Source organism: Chiloscyllium plagiosum, chromosome 42 (genome assembly GCF_004010195.1).
Source record: "Chiloscyllium plagiosum isolate BGI_BamShark_2017 chromosome 42, ASM401019v2, whole genome shotgun sequence".
Lineage (NCBI taxonomy): Eukaryota > Metazoa > Chordata > Chondrichthyes > Orectolobiformes > Hemiscylliidae > Chiloscyllium > Chiloscyllium plagiosum.
In genome coordinates, this window is record NC_057751.1 from 227,518 (window position 1) to 249,307 (window position 21,790).

The following is a 21,790-nucleotide window of genomic DNA, read 5'->3' on the forward strand; positions in this document are numbered from 1 at the left end:
TAACCAAATTAAATGTGACTAACTCACATCAAAGCACTTTAGCCTCAACAGGAAGCTAGAAAGTAGAGGGTTTTGTGGAGGAACTCTCGACTTTTGAGGCCAAGGCAGCTGAAGGCTATTGGCTCTAAATGGTCAGCCAAAGGAAATGGGAATTAGTCAATCGGCCAGAACCGAAGAGCTCAGAGATTATGGATGATTCTAAGAGTCAGAAGTGGGTGGGTGGGTGGGGTGGTAAGACAGAGAAAAACAGAGAGAGAAATGGACACGGTGACAGAGGGATGTGAAGAAGAGCTTGAGAATTGTAAAACTGAGTTCCAAGACAGACAAAACAGGTCTGGATACACAGAACTTCACAATGAATGAGAGACAGGGAACCTGTTAATACATCACTGAAATAGTTGAGGCTGAGGCAAATACCAGCAACAGATGAGCTAAGACCATCACAGCTCAAATATAATAATCCTGTTAGTCCTGCTTTGATGCAAGGATCATTAACTTGCAAACTATCGACACAGAGTTCCATGCTTTCAGTGAAATGGCTAACTACAAGGGTGGAATTCAGCTTGCTTTAATCTGACAGTGGCAGTTGGCACATTGAGACCTACATCTTTATAAAAATCAAACAGAAACCAGTCAAGAGAAGCGCATTCTGGCGAGGGAGTACGGTCAGACAGAGGAGGTGAAAGATTGCAAAGAGAAATTGCATAAGAGAATCTGTGGAGACGAGCTGTGTCTACTCCAGCCCAGTGTAAAATTCCTATCAGATAGCCACTGCATTCAGGGTCTGATGCTAAGGCTAGATGCCTGAAAAGGGAGGAATTCCATGACCCAAAACCAGCACCTCATCCCCTTGTTGAACACAAAAACCTGGAGAGAAAGGAAACACAATTGAAGCAGAAAATCATATCTTTTCACCCACTCAAAGACACAAAGGATCCTTCTGCATTTTATCTGCATGCAGTAAAACTGGGAGAACTCAGTAATTCCAGTGTCCGGGAGCCTGAACGGCTTCTGAAGTCATCCTGTGGCAGCAAAACAAATTTGTTCACAAAACAGACAGCATTCCCCAACATTACATAACCCACCTCTCCCATCCATCTCACAGTGACTATGGTTCCCGACAATCCTATCTGCGCACAGAAATGACATTTCTCAACCTCCCATCCTTCCACGTCACTGTCACCACCCAAAGTGTCAGTACAATGTCTCTCACCTGCAGCAAGGCCTGTTGTAAGGATGGTGGCCCAGGCCCCAGAAGCGACTGTTGCTGGCCGCCATGAACGCCTACAAGGAGGAACACAGGATTTTAATTCTAGTCACTGTCACAGAATTTTAAGACAAATATAAACAAGGGCAGCACTGGTGTTGGGGTGTGAAGACATGGCTGCATCATTTCAGCATCCACCCTTAAATTTGTGATCTTAAGGAACAGCATCCATTAGAACCCAGAGAGGAGGACAGGGTTATCTGGGCAGGCCGCAAGGTTGAAAGTCTTAATCAGATCAGTCATGACTTTCTCGAATGGTACAGCAGGATTGAGGGGCTAAATGGCCTCCTCCTATTGTTTTTATGTCCCCACAATAGCTACTTCAGGTGAGCACAGCACCTGGTATCCACAGCTTATGCCTCAAGTGTAAACACACTGAAGCAATCAGTTTGTCCAAGAGAACAGGACAAGATATTAGCGGCAAGAGTAGGAACCAGGAGTTTGGATGTGACCACTAATACCTGGCCTGGGGGACATTAGCCAAGACAGGAGGACAGCACGGCACAGAAGCCAGAGTCAAATCGGAAGATGACTGACAAAACAAGGGAATGCAGCATGTCAGGGTGGACCCTGAGGGCTAAGTCAAAGCATGGAGAGCCTGGGACAGGGAGGGAAAGGGAAAGGAGCCTGGGACCAGAATCTGACAGGCATGGAGGACTCGGCAGCAAGTCAGGCTCAGGGTGAGACGTGAATGAATAACTAAGAACTGGAGATCAAAATAGACAAGTGATGCTGGATTGGAGAGAGAATTTCCTGATTTAATGAATTAAAAATGCTACACAGTGCACTCTAGAGTCTATGTTAATATCAATCATACAGAGCAAGAGCAGATCACAGAAGCGCAAACTCACTAGCAATGACCTACCTGCTTTAGTTGCAGACTGAAACTGATTTCCCCACATTGATCTAGTAGAGTCTCTTCACCAACTAAGCACAGGATTTAATCCTTCAGAAGCTCGTGTTTAATTCAGCTAAAATTCACCTGGGTAACAGAAGGAATCAAAGACAAAAATAAAACAAAGCACTGCTGATGTTAGGATCTAAAACCAATAAAAACAGAAATTGATGGAGAAACTCAGCAGGTCTGGCAGCATCTGAAAGAGAGAAACAGAGTTAACATTTCAAGTTGAGACCCTTCTTCAGAACTGACAGCAGCTTCGAAAGGGTGGCATTGATGCCAATGATGACAGTGGTAGGGTGGGGTAGGGAGATCACTAAACCCAAAACATTATCGCTGATTTCTCTCTACAGATGGTGCCAGACCTGCTGAGATTTTCCATAAATTTCACAATTACCAGGATGTTGCCTGGGCTGAAGAGATTCAATTAAGAAAGAACCTGGACAGATTGGTTTCCTTAGGAAGACCAGAGGAGATTGAGATGGGATAAGAATGTGTAAACTTGAGAAGCAGAGGTAGGGGAAACAAGAAAAAACCTTTCCTCTTGTCGAAGGAATCACTCACCACAGGCAGAGATTTAAACTAAGGGGTAGGACATTTCGAGGAGATGTGAGGAAAACCTTTTCCCCCCAGAGAGGAGTGAGAATCTGGACCTCACTGCCTGTAAGGGTGGGAGAGGCAGAAACCCTCATCATGTTTAAACAGTGTCAAGATGAGCACTTGCAAAGCCGAGCACACAAATCTAATGGTGAAATGCTGGACAATGAGATTAGAATCGTTCAGTGGTTAGTTTTGACCAGTGTGCGCACAATAGACTGAAGGACCTTTTCTATGCTATAGATCTCTATGACTCTATAAAGGAACAGTGTATATCACAGTGAGAGGTACAAATGCAAAGTGAGATCAGTTAACCTAACAACACCTCTGACATTGCCTGTGTCAAACCCTATCTCCATCTGATTTTTGTCAAAGACATCAGGAAAACAGCTCAATTGCCAGAATCAGGACAGACAAGCTGCACGAGGACAAAGTGAGGACTGCAGATGCTGAAGATTAGAGTAGAGAGTGTGGTGCTTGGATGAGCCCTGCTAAAAGGCTTGTGCCCAAAACATCGACTCCCCTGCTCCTTGAATGCTACCTAACCTGCTGTGCTTTTCCAGCACCACACTCTAGACAAGCAGCACTGGCCAAATTAAACAGAGCAGAAATTTCAAATATCGCCACCTTGGAATAAGAACTTTCTGCTGTCAGCCCAACAGGGGTGTGTGGGAAACAGGATCACTGGCACAGCCAGGAGGGCAGGTTTCAGTCTCAGTGTACACCCCAGTCTGCTGGCCATCCTGCTCCAACCTCTGGGGACAGGCTCAGCGATCAAGCCATCATCAGAGCTTCAGGGTATTTTGAACAAAATTCTTTTTCCTTCTCCTAGCAAGAGAAAAATCCTCTTGATACCTTGAGCAGGACTGGACTTCAAAAACGATAGGTTTGAGAGAGAGGGGTCTCCCTGAAGATATAGAATAAGTTAGAAATTAATATTTGGATTATGCCCAGTGCCACGCACCATTGAAAATATAGGAAGGAAGATAGTGAGGATTTAACGTGTGGATTGAGGCATGGTAAAGATAGAAGGCTTCATATTACTCAACACAGGACAGTGAGTGTACACCTCAAAGAGACTGGGACCAATGTCCTTTCAGGGAAGTTCACTTGCTTGGTGAAGGGGGGCTTAAACAAGATAAATCAGAGAATAAACAACCTAGGAGGAATATGTGTTGAACAGTCAAGAAAAAGGAAGGAGGACATTTTAATACTGGAACAGATGGAGGAATACAAAAACAGGTTCTGATTGCACTTGTATAACCGGACAAAGTGTGCTGAATTCAGTTCATGAACTACAAGCACAAAAAGCAGAAAAAATGGAAACAGGGTGAAACACAGTGAGGACTGGGAACTTCATATCTTAAGACAGAAAGTGTTTCAAAAAGATAATTGAGGTAGAGAAGGAAATGGGGTGGTAGCACTGATGAGGGAAGTCAGCATAATGTTGGAAACAGTGTGCCCTCGAAGGGCAAGGGCAGATCCATTTTGCTAGATTTCAGAAAGCAAGGAGGATTCACACGACTGGGATCTTTGCTGGGCTTGGATTAATGAGAGGGAGAGAAATAAAGAAGCATATCTGCAGGGAAATCAAAGATATGCACAAATGATACCTTTTAAGAAATTCAAAGTGGAATCAGATTTTTTTTGTGGATAGAAATGTTGTGCATGGTTGTTGGAAAGGAGATTAGCATGAGATTATGCTTCTGTTTGAAGAGCTGGTGTAAGTATGACAGATCGAATGGTCTCCTTCTGCACCATAACAACTCCGAGATCCAGAATATTGGAAATCTTTGTCAGAGCAGCATTCAAGGGTAAGGAGAGCAAAGAATTTGTCAACTGTGCTCATGAGAACCTCCTTGACCAGTATGTTCTCAATTCACATAGGAGTGCAACGTTGCTGGATATAAAGGAAGACTGGAAGAGTTTCTTTAGATACATAAAGGGGAGAGAGGCAAAAGTGGACATTGGACCACTGGATAATGACTCCAGACAGATATTAGTGGGGAACACAGAAATGGCTGAGGAACTGAGTCATTACTTTGTATCAGACTTCACGTAATATCACACAAATTTAAGAGAGTGAGGGGGCAGAGCTGAGTATGGAGAAGGTGCTAGAAAAACTGAATGGCCTGAAGGTAGATAACTCACCTGGACCAGATGGACTACACCCAGGGTTCTTAGGGGGATAGCTGAAGAGATAGTGGCGATCTTAGAGATACTGGAGATAGTTAGTAGCGATCTTTCAGGAAATGCTAGAATCAGGTAAGGTCCCAGACGACTGGGAAATCGCTAATGTGGCTAAAAAGGGAGTATGGTAAAAGATGGAAAATTATACACCGATTATGCTGACCTGAGTCGTGGGCAAGATTTTGCAATCCATTGTGAAGGATGGGATTTCTGAATATTTGCAAGTGCATGGGAAACTAGGGCATGGTCAGCATTGTTTCATCTGGGGGGGGAGGGGTTAGAATTCCGTCAGAATTCTTTTTAAGTAGCGAGAAAGTTAGACAAAGGAATGCCGATGGATGTTATCTATCTGGACTTGAAGAATGCCTTTGACAAGGCACTGCACTGGAGGTTGCTTAGTAAGATAAAAGGCCCATGGTCAGAGGCAAGGTGCTAGCGTGGATAGATAGCCTTGCAAAAAGCAGAGAATGGGGATAAAAGGGTCTTTCTCAGGATGGCAGCTGTGACAAGTGGTGTTCCACAAGGCTCAGTGCTGGGACCACAACTTTTCACTATATATATTAATGAACTAGGTAAAGGAACTGAAGTCATTCTGGCTAGGTTTGCAGACAATAGAAAGATAGGTAGAGGGACATGTCTTATTGAGCAGGTGGGGAGACTGCAAAAGGATTTGGACAGGTCAGGAGTCAAGGCAAAGAGGTGGGAGATGGAGTACAACATGGGAAAGTGTGAGGTCATGCACTTTGGTAGGAAGGATACAAGCACGACTACTTTCTAAATGGGGAGAAATTTCAGCAGTCTGAAGTGCAAAAAGACTTGGGACTTCTAGCCCAGTATTCTCTCAAGGTAAACTTGCAGGTTGAGTCTATAGTTAGGAAGGCAAATGCAACAATGGTATTTATTTTGAGAGGAATTGAGCTCTGTAAGGATATGGTCAGATCACATTTGGAGTATTGTGCACAGTTTTGGGCCCCATATTTCAGAAGGATGTACTGGCCCTGGAGCCTATTCAGAGGAGGTTCACGAGAATGGTCCCAGAAATGAAAGCTTAACAGATAAGGAACGTTTGCGGACTCTGGGTCTATACTTGGAGTTTAGAACGATCAGGTGGGGTGGGTGTCAGAGAACACCGAGTGGCCTGGACAAAGTGGATGTTGGTAACATGTTTCCAATGGTCAGAGAGACTAGGAGCCGAGGGCAGAGCCTCAGAGTGAAGGGAAGACGTATTAGAATGGAGATAAGGAGTAATGTCTTCAGCCAGATATTGGTGCATCTACGGAATTCATTGCCACAAAAGGCTGTGCAGGCCAGGTCATTGAGTGTATTTAAGACTGAGATAGATTGATACTTGAGTATCAAGGGATCAAGAGTACTGGGAGAATGGGGTTGAGAAACTTACCAGAAATTATTGAATGGGGCAGAATAGACTAGATAGGTTGAATGGCCTAATTTCTGCTCTTATGTCTTATGCTCTTACCTGATGCTGGCAAATCAACAGACACTCCAAGAGCGACAAGCCCAAGCTGCACAACAGTTCCTCCCAAGCCAACCCCTTCACTCCACGAGTTGTGCTTAGGAACTTTCTCGGAAAGTTCCATTACAAATACTTACCTCCTGAAGTGAGGAGAACAAGACAGTACTCCAGGTGTGAAGTCACCAATAGCCTTGCTACAACTGTACAATACCCGTACTGTTGAGGCAAGAAAACCCTTCTTTAGTACTAACTGTTTGCAATAAAAGCCAACATTCATTTCAATAGTTCTCTACTTTTCTATTCTCCCTGAACAATGTGCACAAGATTACATTCCCCAACATTATACATGTCTTTCTGCTATAACGTGTTTTGTCAAGGCAAATTCGCTGTAACACGATTGATGAATTGGGAATGTTAAAACCCAAATTTTAAAACTTGTGTTGGTCGTAACATAATTACATTGCCGACACTGTAAGCGCTGTTTCTAAAATGTGATTTTTCTCTTACACGGGGTCACACAAAAATGCATCCATCAACTGTATAAAAACTACTGTGGTCCATCTATCAAATTCTTGCCCACTCATTTACCTTAAGTAATTTGCTCTGCAAATTCCGTGCCCACTCAAATTTTGCTCCCTACTCTTTCTCATCCTCAAATTTGTCTGATATACAGTCAATCCATTCATTCAAGTAGCAAACACAGTTTGCAAATTGCAGTGGCCCCAGCATGAACTCCAACAACAGTTCACTTGTCACAGTTTGATCCATTTATCTGGATTCTGTTTGCTGTTCTTTCACCAATCCAATATCCATGTTCCTATATCGAGCACCATTGGGAAATCTGAATCAAGACTTCTACTGGGTCTCAGTCACCCCTCCACTGCTTATGTCCCCCCACAGAACCCTCTCATAAAACCACAGTGACACGGCCAGATTATACAGTGAGTGTTCCATACATTGTACCACTACCTCCTTCCTAAAAGACCCTGGCATTTTCAAATGATAAAGGCTCCGATTTCCACTTCATTCCTTCCACAAACACAGGTGTTGCATTTGGGGGTTTCCAATCCACTGGAACCTTACCAGAATCTAGGAATTTTAAGATGATTACAGCCAATGCACTGATTTCCTTTCAGACCCTCACATGGGCCTCACAAACGTTTGGACTTGTCAGCCTTCAGTGGCAATTCTGCTCCTAATGCTCATTCTCTATTGTTCACAATTATTTTAAAGTCTTCCCTGTTTCTACCTCTTGACAATTCTCCGGCATCTTATTGGGTCTATGACTGTCAAAATTTCAGTAATTTCCTTCGTTCCAATCATTAATCCCCCAGAAATTAAAACAAATCTCAGGATTTATTTTAATTGCTCCTACGTTCTTGGAAATTTCTAACTAACCATTTTTATATCATTTGTTTTGTCTTATTTGCTTGCATTTTTTTGTCATTCTTTAGTAGTTTCTGCAATTTGCCCAATTTTTTGACTTTTTCTTGACACAACATATTTTTCAATTTGATGTCACCCAAAACCTCAATTAGTTATCCTTTTCACACACCTTTCTTTTTGTTTGGGCTGCATCTTTGCTCAGAGTTCCAAAACAGCCCCCGAAATATCTGCCACTGCCTCTCTACCAATTTACCTTTTAACCTATTGTCTCGTTCCTCTTCAGACTCTTTCTTCAAAACTGTCTGAATACCTTTATTAACATGTAATATTGCACTTTCCCACCCACACAATCCTCATTCTCAAACTGGATGCGAAACTATGTTATGATCACTCTTGCCCAGAGAATCCTTTACCAAGAAATCATCAATTCACCCTCCCCCATAAGGTATTTGCTGAGAAACTGTTCTAAATGCATTCGACGAACTCATATACCCCCGTTACCAATTTGATGAGTCTAATAGGTGAAGATTACGACTTTCCACGAATATTGCAATGATCTTGCAAAGCCCACACCTTACAAACCCTGACCTCTGCAACCATGTGTCTTTAGCTTTATTTACCCACGATCTTTCCAGACCCCCTTATCTTTACTTCGCCCTTTGATTTGATTTGCTGGGGGAAGGAATGACCATGAGCCCGCGCTTCCTTTGTTACTCTCACTGATCCCACATCGTGTTGTAGCTCCGCAGCCTGAAGGCCCAGGCCCAGGCCCAGGCCCTGAGAGAGAGAGAGAAGGGGGAGCACGAGCCAGGCCGACACCGAGCGACGGGAGCGAAACAGCGACGCCGTGGTCGGGAAGAGAGCCTGGGCCCGGCAAGCCTCTGACTCTCCTCCTCCTCCTCGACCGGCGGCGGCGCCCTGGGCTCGGGCGGGAAGCCGCAGGCGGGCCTCGGGCTCTAGGCCCCAATTCTCGCGCCCTTTTCCCCGGGGAGAGGGCCTGAGGCTTCTCTCCAACCCCCCGAATAAAACCGCCCGAGGCCTGCTCCCTGCCGCCCGTCCCCTCATCTCCCGCCTCCTCCGAGGGCCCGACGCCTGGAGGCGGCCTCTCACCTCCCGAAGCCGATCCGTCGTCGCCGCCGCCTGACGCGCTGCCCGCTGCCGCTGGAGGACTCCTCCAAGACCGAGGAGTGTGCCCTGCGCCAAGCAGAACGCCACGCCTCCTCCGTCCCGGAGCGTACCAGCACCACCTGCACCTCCCTCTGGTGGCGCCTAAAGCTACTGCAGGTGACTCTGCAGAAACCACAAGAGGCCAAAAGCAAGAACTGTACATACTCGATGGTTTCATTTCTTCCTGCAGAGGCTTTGGGTGTCACTGCCAGGGCGAGCATTTGCTCAGTTGTTCACTATAACAACTTGCATAGAAATGATTCGGAGGTGCTGGTGGTGGACAAAGTTAAAAATCACACAACACCAGGTTATAGTCCAACAGGTTTATGTGGAAGCACTAGCTTTCGGAGCGCTGCTCCTTCATCAGGTGGTTGTGGAGAATAACATCGTAAGACACAGAATTATAGCAAAAGTTTACAGTGTGATGTAAATGAAATTATATCTTGAAAAAGACCTGGATTGTTTGTTAAGTCTCTCATCTTTTAGAATGATTGTGCTGGTTTCAGTTCTTTCATTTGTAAATCCCAGAATTCTGTCACTTTTGAGAATGTAAAGAAGTTTACTCCACCACCACCTGATGAAGGAGCAGCGCTCGGAAAGCTAGTGCTTCCACATAAACCTGTTGGACTATAACCTGGTATTGTGTGATTTTTAACTTTGGATAGAAATGGTTTGCAGGATATGGGAAAAGCCAAGAAATTGGCACTAGGTGATAGAACCAGAGTAGGCTGAATGGCCTCTTCTGTACCAGAACAATTCTATTCTTCTGTTTCACCCATCCCTGCTTGGCCCTTGAACTGAGTTACCTGAGGCCACTTCAGAAGAAAAGACCCCAGCCCCATCTCATTGGATCTGTGGGTCTCAGGTACCAGTTGATAGTAGACCTGAATATTGAGTGATTCACTTCATCATTCTAACACCCCCCCATCAGCCCCACTATTCCACAAGCCTGTCCCAAATGTGGGAATCAATGTTTTCTCATCAACCTGTTTAGAGATGTTATGACACACCCTCTGAAGTAGGTGGGATTGAACCTGTGCCCCCGGCACACTACCACTATAGCAGCAAGCACCCCTTAAATATATGAAAACCCAAGTAACCCACATATATGAGCAATCTACCTGAATGACTGCCATGTAGGGAAAAAAAATTCACATCAGGTTTTACCTTTCACAGAAAATAACTATTTATTGTGAACCATGATGTGGAGGAGCTGGTGTTGAATTGGGGTGGACACACACAACTTTAATAAAAAAGAGAGATAAGGATTACTAATCTACAACAATGTGATTTCAATCATATTCTACAAAAGTCCTAAATATACAAACATACATAAACAGACATTTATGATGACAACAGACAAATCACAGACAGTTTGACACAGCTGTTATGGGTAAAAAAAATACAAAGGGGGGATGAAAGTCTGAAGATGAAAAGTCCAGATCACAAGTGTGGGTTAAATTGTCTCTCACTTCAGCAATGTTGTCTGTGAAATTGTGGCTGTTCTTCACTTCCATAGTTGATCGGTGGACCTTGGTCTTATTTGGTTGGAAGCCCTCTTTTAAATTTCTTGGTTTTTCTGTCTATTTTTTCCATATGGAGAGATAGAGATGGAAGAGATATCACTTTCCAGGGCAAGAGCATTCCAAACACTCACTACTCTTTGAGAGGTTTTAATGAAGTATCCCCTTATTCTGTCAGTGGGTCCCCAGAGCCCCAATGGTGGAAACAGCCGCTCAGAATTGTTTCTGTTTCAGGAAGATCACCTCTCATTTTTATGATCTTTGATGACTAAAGGTCTAACTTGTTTAGCCATTCTCTACAAGTCAACTTCTGCACACCAGGAGTCAACCTAGTTCTTTCACCTCCAATGCTAGGACATCCTGTCTGAAATACAAGGACTAAAATTATACGTGCTACTCCAGGTGTGGCCTCACCATCTCCCCAGACAGTCGTATCAAAACTTTTCTGTTTTTAAACTCCAATCCCAGAGCAATAAAAGTCAACATACTATTTGTCTTCCATATTACTTTCTGTAGCTGCCTAACATTTTGTGTTCTGTGCACAAAAACACCAGGTCGCTCTGCACTGCACTTTTTGGAGTTTCGCTCCATTTAAATAATATCATCCGTGTGATTCTTCCCATCAAAATGCATGACTTCACTGTTTCCTATATTAAACTCCATTTGCCGAGTTTTTGCCCTTTCACAACCTTTGTAAGTTCCCTTGTAGATTTCTCATGTCCTCATCACAATATTCCCTGCCACCTATTTTTGTATCATCAGTACATGTGGATACATTACACTCTGCCTGTCCTTCAAGTCAGTAACACAGATAGTGACGAAGGGAGACCAGAGGACTCAGACAACACTTAGGAGGAGGAGGAACTGTTCATGGTATTCGTTTACTGAACCTCGGGGTCTCTGTCGAGTGAATGCAGCTTTGGAACTGAAACGGAGATTGCGGAGGGCCATACTCGCAACATTCATCAATTTCAAAAGGGGAGGGTTAAATATCCACTGATAAAGCGCCCTGGAGCTGCACTCAGCAGGCAGCAATGTGTTCCCCACAATAGGTACAGCTCTGAAATCTTGCCACAGGACGGTGCCAGTGAGAGACCTGTGATATTGAATGGGACAAGGGTCAGGAAAGTCAATTATTTTATCAAAGGAGCCAATACAGACACAATGGCTAAAAGACCTCCTTTTGTGCTGGCTCATTTTATCAGAACCTACAGCGTCATCCACTACACACTCTCTTCCTTGTTCCTCTCGACCTGTCTGCAGCTTTCGGGATATGGGTTCAAATTTCACCAAGGCAGCTCTTGGAACTTCACTTAAGATCAAAACTGTTAGCAAAGTCTCAACTCGGTCACTATGGAACTCTCCAATCGACTGTCGTAAAAACTCCTGAGTAAGGCCAAACATGGTTCATTAGTTTGCGGCTGACACCAAAATTGGTGGTATAGTGAACATTGAAGGAGGCTATTGAAGATCAATTGGGGAACTAGCAGTGAGATGGACTTCTGCTGCTGGAGAACGACAAGAGGAGCTGCTGTCTCTGTGCCTTTGATTCCCACAACTGGGACTGTTCAAACCTGCATTACCTACACACTACTGCCAATTAATAGTGGATTTTGCCACTTTTTCTGACGTCTGTTCACAGTGCTCTCCTGGAGCTTCTTTCCTTTTCTGCAAATTATTATCAGCTTCAGTTCCCTCACTGAAGTGAAACACAAATCTCCTGAAGAGAATTCTTTCTGTTGTTCCAGCAGCTTCTGTCTATGGGACTGAACCCAGGCCCAGCACCACTCTGAGAGCTTGGGCAATGACCTGTGTGTCAAGCAATGGGAACTCTCTGGAGCTATGCTGTCAGCTTCCTTCATATCTTACCGGTGGTTCTGATGAGTAGAGCCTTTAAACCTGGTCACAAAAGTCCTCCTTGTCCTGGACGTATCTGTCAGACGATGCAGGATTTCCCTCATCCGACCCCAGCCAGCCTGGGGAGCCTGATACAAACAAATGAACATTGAGAGAACAATAAGTACCCTCAATACAACTCAAAGTGGGTGAGTGCTCCTTGTAATGATTGGAACAAGGTCAGTCAGGCAGACCTCATAGAATCTGAGCTCCCCAATTGTTAATCTGGTCCAATAAGAAGCCTTGGCTGGCAGAATCAATAATGTCTCAATGTGCAGATTGGAGGGAGGGGGGAGAGAGGGGGAGAGAGAGATAGAGAGACAGACAGGCAGAGAGACAGAGAGAGAAAGAGAGAGAGAGAGAGAGAGAGCGAGAGGTTTTACGTCCACGTCCATGGATTATTTGAATGTATTTGAGATCTGTGATTCATGGCTTTGTCATACACAGACAGGAAAGATCAGGCAATGATGTGAGAGAATGGCAAAGCAGGTAGGAAGGGCAAAGTGGCCCAATGCTGCTCCTTTATGGCAAACAGGGTGGACTGGGCAAACAGGAGGTAGATGCAGTTCAGTACAGGTGTGAAATCCATGCCTCTTGGGTAACGGACAGTTAAAAGGATAGCATTGGAAATGGGGAAATAGGAACAAAGAATAGAGAGTACAAGAGAGGGACAGGAATATAGAATCTTCAACTCTGGCATTAGGAAAGACTAACATAATTCTGCTGTCCAGACATGAGGACTGGATAGAAAATGATGCAATTCCTGCACGAGTCTTGGCAGCAGCATCAGCAGTAGTATTGTGCACTTCAGGCCACTCTGTTATTGGAGGAATATTCCAGAATTAGCAAAGGTGGGATTTTAGCATTGGATCGACAGGAAGGGGATGAACATCAGCGGTGATACTGGGGAAATCCAGAATTGTAGAACCTGAGTGAGAGAGTTCATACAGGAGTTGAACACTCAAAAGGATTTTGTAAGGGGACAGGGAAGAAAAAAAGAGGTCCCAGAGAAGGGAAGGTCAGTGCCAAGGAGCAAATAATTGAGGAGAATTATTGGAGGAATGGTTTCACACAGGTCAATATTCAGTTAGAAAAGGGGTAATGACTAGTGGATTATGAAAATGGAGCATCTATTAAACTGGACATAAAAACCTGAGAAGCCAGTTTGTAAAATAGTCCACAAAAGGGCTGAGAAGAGATAGCAGCAGAGGTACAATGGGCAGAATGGTCACAATGTCTGTGAAAACCCGGCAGGCAGCAGGGGAGTTAAGGTGAATTATGGAGACGTTACCTTAGTATCTTGTCCAATGTTGTGTGTCTGTGATCCTTGATGAACATCACTGGTCAGATCTTCCTTACTCTCGGACTGACAGGAATCACATTCATCGAGAGGGAACACACTGCTCCCTGTGAGGCAAACATAATGACAGCAGAGAGTGACCTGACAGACAACACCGTCCGGCCTTTAGTTACACTCCGATAGTGTAACATTCCCTCAGTACTGACCCTGTTACAGTGTGGTGGTTTCTCTCTATTCCATTGGTACTGTGTGGAGTGTAAGGAGGCTGTGTGCAAGGTTGAAGGTGAGGTTGTGGGCACGTCACATTGAGATAAGACCAATAGCTTTGAATTTTCTGTAATGCTTATCGGGAATTTAATGGCTTCCTCTCCCTTCACCCCACCCCACCCCACTCCCTCCACCCATCTCGTCTCGTACGTCCTCAGACTCGTCTGTCCTCAGGCACAACCTTCCGCCCAACATGGCTGCCCAGTCTCCGATCCCTATGACTAGGAGTGTACTAGGAGGAAGATCAGCATAGTGGGACAATGACACATTCACCTCTCACCATTGCCTGGCCACAGCGTGCCTGAGTCTGATGCCCACCTCTTCTGTAAGGAGGAATGTTGCTGGTGCCTGGGATGTTGCAATGAGTCAGGGAGTTGGCATTGGACAGGGCTTGTGAAACTGTGGGTGAGCAGTTGAGTGTCCTCTTGCCCAGGTTGTCCTGCCCATTGTAGGAAAACTGCCGCTGAGCCACAGCTGCAGTACTGTTGAAGGAGCTCCTAGATGGAAGAGAAAACATCACAAACTGCATTGAATGCACACACACCAAGCTCAGCAAAGAACTGAACTCTCCCTCTCACCTGAGGACTCCTGTATGTCTTACCAGTTGTTTCTCTTTCTGCCTCAGCTTCTCTTCCATCTGCAGTTTGTCTTGTTTCAGCAGTGAGTTCCTTTCCTGAAGATCAGCGATTTTGTCCAACAGACGACAAACTTGCTCCAGATACTTGTGGCTGGGAACCCTTAAGGCAGATCCTTCCCTTCTGGCCTGAGAGAGAGAGAAAGAAAGAAAGAGACAGAGAGCAAAGATTGAGAGTGTGAGAGGGAGAGGGGACAAGTACAGGCAGACAGACAAGTACTGGCCTTTCTGGAGCCGGCTCCAACTAGGAGAGACTAACATGTGAGACCCTGAGGTGACCTATCTCTGAATCCAGCAACTAAACTTGCATTCCCAGATACACACCCAGAAAACAACAGTCTGACGATTGTGGCTCAGACAGCCCCACACAGGAAAGCTAACACCTTCAATACGTTATCTGGGCCGACATGACACTAATTGTTAAAGTTCACTTGAGAATGTAACTTTAAAAACAGTTTTGCAATTTACAAAAGAAAGAACTGAAACCAACATGGTCATTCTCAAAGATGAGAGACTTAACAAACAATCCAGGTCTTTTTCAAGATATAATTTCATTTACATCACACTGTAAACTTTTGCTATAAATTCTGTGTCTTACAATGTTATTCTCCACAACCACCTGATGAAGGAGCAGCGCTCCGAAAGCTAGTGCTTCCACATAAACCTGTTGGACTATAACCTGGTGTTGTGTGTTTTTTAACTTAATACTGAATGGACTCACAAACTCCTAACATTCGCTTGCACCTGTGTTTTTGTTTTTGCCGCTGTCTACCTATTTTTATATTATTAGATTATTTACTATCTATGCTACTTTACTATGTGGTCTGCCTGTATTGCTCGCAAAACAAAGCTTTTCACTGTACCTCGGTACACGTGACAATAAATTCAATTCAACTCGATTCAACTCGATTGCTCTTCAATCAACACTGGTCCTATCTGAACGATACGTGAGACCAGAGCCACGGCAATGACTGTTATCCTGCTGTCTGAAATGGCTGAGGGAGTCAGTGGGCTATAGTCAAAAAGGCAGCTCTGCAAAACCGAGTGATTGAGGGGAAGGAAATGTTGGCGTGTTCACATCTCAAGAACAAATAAGAGACACACACACTCTCATACAACACTGATCTACCAAAACATTGGCTCCTGCAAACATCATTGCATATCAAGGTGGAATCAGAGCATGGAGTAAATGTCATGGTGAAGGGTTAACACAGAGTGCTGTGGGAGACACTCTGTTAGACAAAGTGCCATTTGAAATTCCTAACATTTCTCCTGGTTGAGGTAGTGTCTTTGGAATGTGAACCATGCAAGTTGGGATCAGATAAGATTCCACAGTCTCCCATATTCCTTCCAGAGGGATCAGTGCACCCTGGTTGAGGGGTTTGGATTAGTCAGAGCTCCAGCAATCAAGGACTGAAACAGTGTGAAGCTGGTTCTAGCAGGGAGTCACTCTCACACAGTAGGAATAAATCTAGATTTGAAATGTTAGCTTGCTCGCGCTCTCCATGTGTGCTGGCTGACCCACTGTGATCTCCAGCATTTGTTGTTTTCACTCTCAGAGAGCATTTGGTTTCAGGGCTCTCCCTTGGCACAGTTTGGAAGAACAGTAAGTGAAATATACTGGACCAAATAGTTATCCCTCAGTCCACACGACACAAAAAAGTCAGATGATATGTTCAATTGCTCTTTCTGGGATCTTGCTGTGTGTAAGCTGGCTGCCTTATTTGTTGTATTCGGGACAGCACTGATAAACGTTCCAGATCTTAAATCCTTACAGACTTAAGGAACTCACTGATGGTGCTCTGGAAATGTTAATTTCTCAACAAGAGTTCACCATTATTGAGGTTTTGACCTTGAAGAATTTCAAACGGGGGGAATTAAAGCAGGTTTTATGCAGTGTTAATGATAGACAAGAAGTAAGATACAAACCCCTTCTTTCCACCAGCCCTGAAAATGTTTATATTCTCCCTGCCCTGCCTGCAACAACTTTGAGCTGGGCATCCAAACTCCTGCACAGTGCCATCAGCAGTTTCGATATTGACCTCTCCTACAGGAAGCAGAGCTGGACAACTTGTCCAGCTCAATTTTCTCAGCTCAGTTCTTAGTGAGCCCTGTGACTATGCTGATTCTGAACTCACCATCTGGGACTGCCCTGGGAATTGCCAGGTTTGATGACCCTAGCCTGCTCAGCCCCTCACCTTCCAACATTTCAACTTCTCCCACACCATGATGCTGGCTCCGAATTCACATCAAGTCCTACACCTACCCATCACCTGCTGTGCCCACCCATCTACTAATGGCTGCTGGTCCAGTGCCACTTCCATTTTTTGACATTGTTACCCGTGGTCCTTACCTCAAGGTGACGATTGATGCTGTTAGTGTCTGGGGTCCTCTGAAGCAGACAATGAGACCTCCACACAGCCCCATTCCCGCGGCTGGACAGTGCAGGCTGTGACTGGGCCAGGGGCCTGAGTAACAAGAGTGAGTGTCGGTGGTTGACTCGGCCAAGCTCAGGCTCCCAGGGTTGATCTGCCTCTCCCCGTTTCCGTGATAATGTTCTCTGGAGCACTCGCTGCAGGTTCGGATGGACTGGCTCCAGAGGGGGCAGAGGGCTGCTCTGGACACCCCCGTCTGAGTCTTGGCTCATCTCCAGCTCCGACTGGTACTGAGTAAACTGGGTGGCCATGGGATCCTGGGGGATTTACCACAGACTGACAACTTGTACTGTCCCGTGCCTGAGCTTCACTCCAGACTCTTCCAACTGGGACTTGATGATGACTAAAGTCTCTGACAGATCACTTCTGTCTGAGCCGCTCTAAGGATCCATCAGACAGAGGGTTGATGTGTCAACCCAGGGTTCTCCCATCTAACAGTCCTCCTCCGAGGAACTAGAAACAGCAGAGGGCTGGTAGGCAGCAGGCTGTCGATACATGCAGCTCCAGTCAAATGTTGTGTCCTGAAGTCACTGCAACCTGGAGAATGTAAATTCCTCAAGGCTGACTGAAATCTTCTGAGCAGGCAGGTCACACCCACAGCATCTTACACAACCCTCCTGCTGTACGAGAAACACACCCTCAGAGCTGGTCAAACAATCGCTGCTTCATTCACAACCAAAGACTAAGGTTTAACTTCAGAGATTGACAGGGCAGGGAGCATGTGTAGACATGTGACAGTGTCACGGAGACAGAAAGGGGTCAGGGCTGACAAAAGGGACTGAGTCAAACAGTAACACGGGGCACGCCTGAGAGCCAGAGTAGAAGCTCAAGCAAGGACAGATTTTTCAAGAAAGCCAGAAAAAGAAAGAATCAAACAGTGTGTGTGAGAGAGAGAGAAAAAAAAACACAAGAAATAGTCGAATGAAAATGTGAAGGAAGAGACAGGGAATGTGGGAAAGGAGATAGTGAGTGATAGCCTGTTGATGGATTGGTTAATAGGCAGAAAGCAGAGAGTAGGATTAAATGGGTCCTTCTCAGGTTGGCAGGTTGTGACCATTTGGCTACTGACTGGATCCCAGCATATCCCCATCTATACCAGAAGTCTGCTGGAATGTGAGGATGTGAGATTGAGACTAACTGAGATTGAGCAAGATCATGGTAGATGGGTCTTGGCCTGTATGTACAAGAGAAGGAAGTTGGAATCATACAATCCCTACAGTGCAGAAAGACGACATTTGGCTCATCAAGTCTGCACTGACCCTTCAAAAAGCATCCCAACTCAGATCTACCCTATCACCGTAACCTGCATTTCCCATGTCACACCCACCTAGTCTGCACAATCCCTGGACACTACGGCCAATTCAGCATTGCTAATTCACCTAACCTGCACATCTTTGGACTGTGGGGAGAAACCGGAGCACACCCAATCAGACACGGGAAGAATATGCAAACTCCAACACAGTCACTCAATGCTGGAATCCAACCCGATCCCTATTGCTAGGAGGCAGCAGTATGAACTACTAATGTTGAAATCATCAAAGTCTTAGAGCTGTAGCTTATTTAAATTAGTGTGACAGAAAGTTCCTGAGGGTGAATGGGAATTTGATTTCATTAGGAAAGCTTTACGAGAGGACAGGGTAAACATTGAAGACCATCATCCTGCTCTCAAGTTGGGAAGATCAGGATTGGTTTTTCTTTGGAGAAAATGAGGATGCAGATGCTGGAGATCAGAGTCGAGAGTGTGGTGCTGGAAAAGCACAGGGCGGGGGGGAGGTTTGGAAAGTTTTTGCTTTCAGTTTACAGAAGTCCTGGTTGAAGTTGGATGCACGATATAGTTTTGCGGTTAGCACTGCTACCTCACAGTGCCAGGGACCCGGGTTCGATTCCCGCCTCGGGCAACTGTCTATGTGGGGTTTGCACATTCTCCCCGTGTCTGCGTGGGTTTCCTCCAGGTGCTCTGGTTTCCTCCCACAATCCAAAGATGTGCAGGTCAGGGTGAATTGGCCATGTTAAATTGCCCGTAGCGTTAGGTGCATTAGTCAGGGGTAAATGTAGGGGAATGGTTCTGGGTGGGTCACTCTTCGGAGGGTCGGTGTGGACTTGTTGGGCCGAAAGGCCTGTTTCCATACTGTTGGGAATCTAATCTAATCTCGAAAAGGAGTTAGTTCAGAGAAATTAGGAAATAGAATACACCAGTGCAAGGGATGTTAGTGTGAAGGTTCCAGTCCTGAAATGTTTGGTTCGAACCTGGAGGGGGTATTTGAATCTTAATGTCTGGAATGGATTGTGCATTCAGGGAAACAAGCCTCATTCCTGAAGAAGGGCTTATGCCCGAAACATCGATGCTCCTGCTACTCAGATGCTGCTGACCTGCTGTGCTTTTCCAATACCACACTTTTCAGCAAAGGAGCAATCAACGTTTGACAGTCACCTTTGATGCAAGTTTGCTTCCATCATGTGGTCGTATCTGATGCAATGCTCATATTCTCATTTGTAGCATCAGAATCTGAGTGTGGATATCATGGTTTTGAAGATTCCAACAGACATTTATTGCAACTCACTATTGTACATAAAAATTCCATGCCTTGAGCACCTAGTGACCTGGTGAACCAGGAGGTTACACAGAGTGACCAACATCCAATCGGGTGTCATGCTTTCTGTAATCTGGCGACTTTCTGAGAAGGCAACTCAGATCTTGAGACCCTTGGGTCACGTGCTTTCACAGGTGTACTGACCTTGAGACACAATGGCCTGGAGAACTTGCCGTGTATTCTTCACTTACTGTGCAGGTTTCAGGCAGGCTGTCCTGTGCTGTCACCCTCTTCATTCAGAAACAGGATGTTACGACAGCTCACCTGACAGAACCGTGTGGAATGTGAAACCTGCTCCAAAAGACAATGGAGCTAATCTCAGTTGATGACACCATCTGCAGCAGACAATGGGCTCTGGCAATTTAGCCACAAACACTTCATCATTCAAGCACTCAGTCTCTTTATACCTGCTCTATAATTGGATGAAACTCAACAATGAATCCTTGATACAGGTGACTCAGCTCTTACTCCAGTCACTGAGCATTTGCTCTATTGTTGGTATTTCCTCTTTGTCACCTTGTTTATGGGATTGGGATTGCTGCATGTTTGTACCCAGACTATGCTGAGGATGGGAAAGGGCAAAATAGAACTGTCACCTCTCTCAATGTGAGAATTACAATCATCACTGCAATCAAGCATTTGATGGCCAGAGTGAGAAATAAAACAGGGATGGGGTAGTAAATTCTGAGACAGAGCGAGAGAGTGGAAGCGAGTGTGAGGGTGTGCATGAGTTTGGGAGAGTGAGTGTGTGCGCGTGTGCCAGAGACTGAATGTGTGTGTGAAGTTAAAGATCACACAACACCAGGTTATAGGCCAGTAGGTGTGTCTGGAAGTACAAGCTTTCAGAGTGCTGCTCTTTCGTCTGGGAGTTGCCTGACCAGGACTTCAAAATGAACCTGTTGGACTGTAACCTGGTGTTGTGAGATTTTTAACTTTGTCCATCCCAGTCCAACACCGGCACCTCCACATCATGAGTGTGTGAAGACAGTGTGAGAGACTGTGTGTGTGTGCGAGAGAGAGTGTGAGTGAGTGAGAGAATGAGTGTGAGAGAGAAAGAGAAATGAAACTTGTGCTCAGTCTGACTCTCATGAGCCATAGTTGTAGTCAGAAGTCAGACGACACCAGGTTATAGTCCAACTGTTTTATTTGAAATCACAAACTTTCGAAGCGCTGTCTCTTTTGCGCTTAGTTTCTAGCTTCCTTCTCCTCTGAACCTGCTCATAGGTAATGAGTCGGATGTGAGTGCTTGCAGGAGCAGAGTTTCTGAGACACATTCAAAGTGGGAAGGGTGTAAACAGCACTTGAAGGTACAGAGAAGGAAGCAGGTACAAACACCCTCAGCACCTCTCAATCAGGAACCATATAACCAGTGTTTTTGTTTTGTGTGTAGATATTAGAGGACAGGCCCCAATATCAGATCCTGAGCACAAGCTTCTCCTATAACAGAAATCCAACTTCAAAAACCCCATGATGTGATCATACTGGGATTCATGTGGCCATGGAGATGGTGGATGTTCATGGCACAACATTAGGATTACTGTTGTCAACTGGGTCAAAATCCCAAAATTCCCTCCTGAAGGGCACTGTGGGTCGGTCAACCTACAGCACATGGACTGCAGCGGTTCAAGAAGGCAGCTCACCCCCACCTTCTTAAGTAACAATTAGGGATGAGCAACAAATGCTAGGCCCAGCCTGTGACACGCATGTGTCACGTGTGAGGAAGAAAACAGTGCCCTGCAGTCCCAAGATGTGCCAGCAGAGGCTGATAGGGGCCAGCATATGGCACTGGCTGCTATCAATGCCCAGCCACTGGGAGGCGCAGGACTGCAGTCGAATAGCTCACGTAGAAACTATCACAGTGAGTAATTTAGGGCAGATTTAGCCAGTGCCATCCCGGGGATGAGGGGGTAGTACATTGGGCCTGTGCTTTCTGCAGTTTCGAAGATGACAGTCTCAGAGATACATATCCCTGAAGGAGGCATGATACAGTAAGCTCTTGAGAGAGAGGCAGTGAGAGATTACAGGGAAATCGAGAACAGGGAGGCAGGGTCTCAGGCTGAGAGGGACAATCACTGCAGATGAAGATGAAGAGAAATCCCAACAGTGATAGGGAGCCTTCCGAATTCTGACACCAAAGTTGTGCAGGGTCACAGAGTATATTGAGA

At 45.4% G+C, this 21,790-nt stretch overlaps 2 protein-coding genes across 3 annotated transcripts in view; both read right to left on the minus strand.

Annotated features, from left to right (window-relative positions):
- The window catches only part of LOC122543000 (cell division cycle and apoptosis regulator protein 1-like), a 71,979-nt gene extending 62,956 nt beyond the window's left edge, over positions 1-9,023 (minus strand). For both annotated transcript variants that reach the window (XM_043681151.1, XM_043681150.1), the window contains exons 1-3: positions 8,923-9,023; positions 2,133-2,249; positions 1,214-1,284 (exon numbers count right to left, since the gene is read on the minus strand). In XM_043681151.1, coding sequence (XP_043537086.1) covers positions 1,214-1,284; positions 2,133-2,169 — 108 coding nt within the window. In that variant the 5' untranslated portion in view covers positions 2,170-2,249; positions 8,923-9,023. The remainder of the gene's footprint in view (positions 1-1,213; positions 1,285-2,132; positions 2,250-8,922) is intronic.
- Positions 9,024-10,128: 1,105 nt separating this feature from the next.
- On the minus strand, positions 10,129-17,633 carry LOC122543219. The gene is made up of 6 exons (XM_043681694.1): positions 16,953-17,633; positions 14,567-14,728; positions 14,246-14,462; positions 13,690-13,805; positions 12,372-12,487; positions 10,129-10,562 (listed from the first exon to the last, which is right to left on the minus strand). Exons 1-6 carry the CDS (start codon positions 17,283-17,285, stop codon positions 10,541-10,543), a joined length of 966 nt encoding a protein of 321 aa, XP_043537629.1. The 5' UTR covers positions 17,286-17,633; the 3' UTR covers positions 10,129-10,540.
- Between the last annotated feature and the right edge of the window lie 4,157 nt (positions 17,634-21,790).

Excerpts from the sequence above, each read along its gene's own strand:
- LOC122543219 (XM_043681694.1), bottom strand. The coding sequence starts at position 17,285 with ATGGCCACCCAGTTTACTCAGTACCAGTCGGAGCTGGAGATGAGCCAA. Across the intron at positions 14,463-14,566 it reads GGCAGAAAGAGAAACAACTG|GAGCTCCTTCAACAGTACTG; the intron begins GTAAGACATACA and ends TCTTCCATCTAG. Across the intron at positions 10,563-12,371 it reads TCTACTCATCAGAACCACCG|ACAGAAAAACCAAGAAATTT; the intron begins GTAAGATATGAA and ends TGGAAAAAATAG.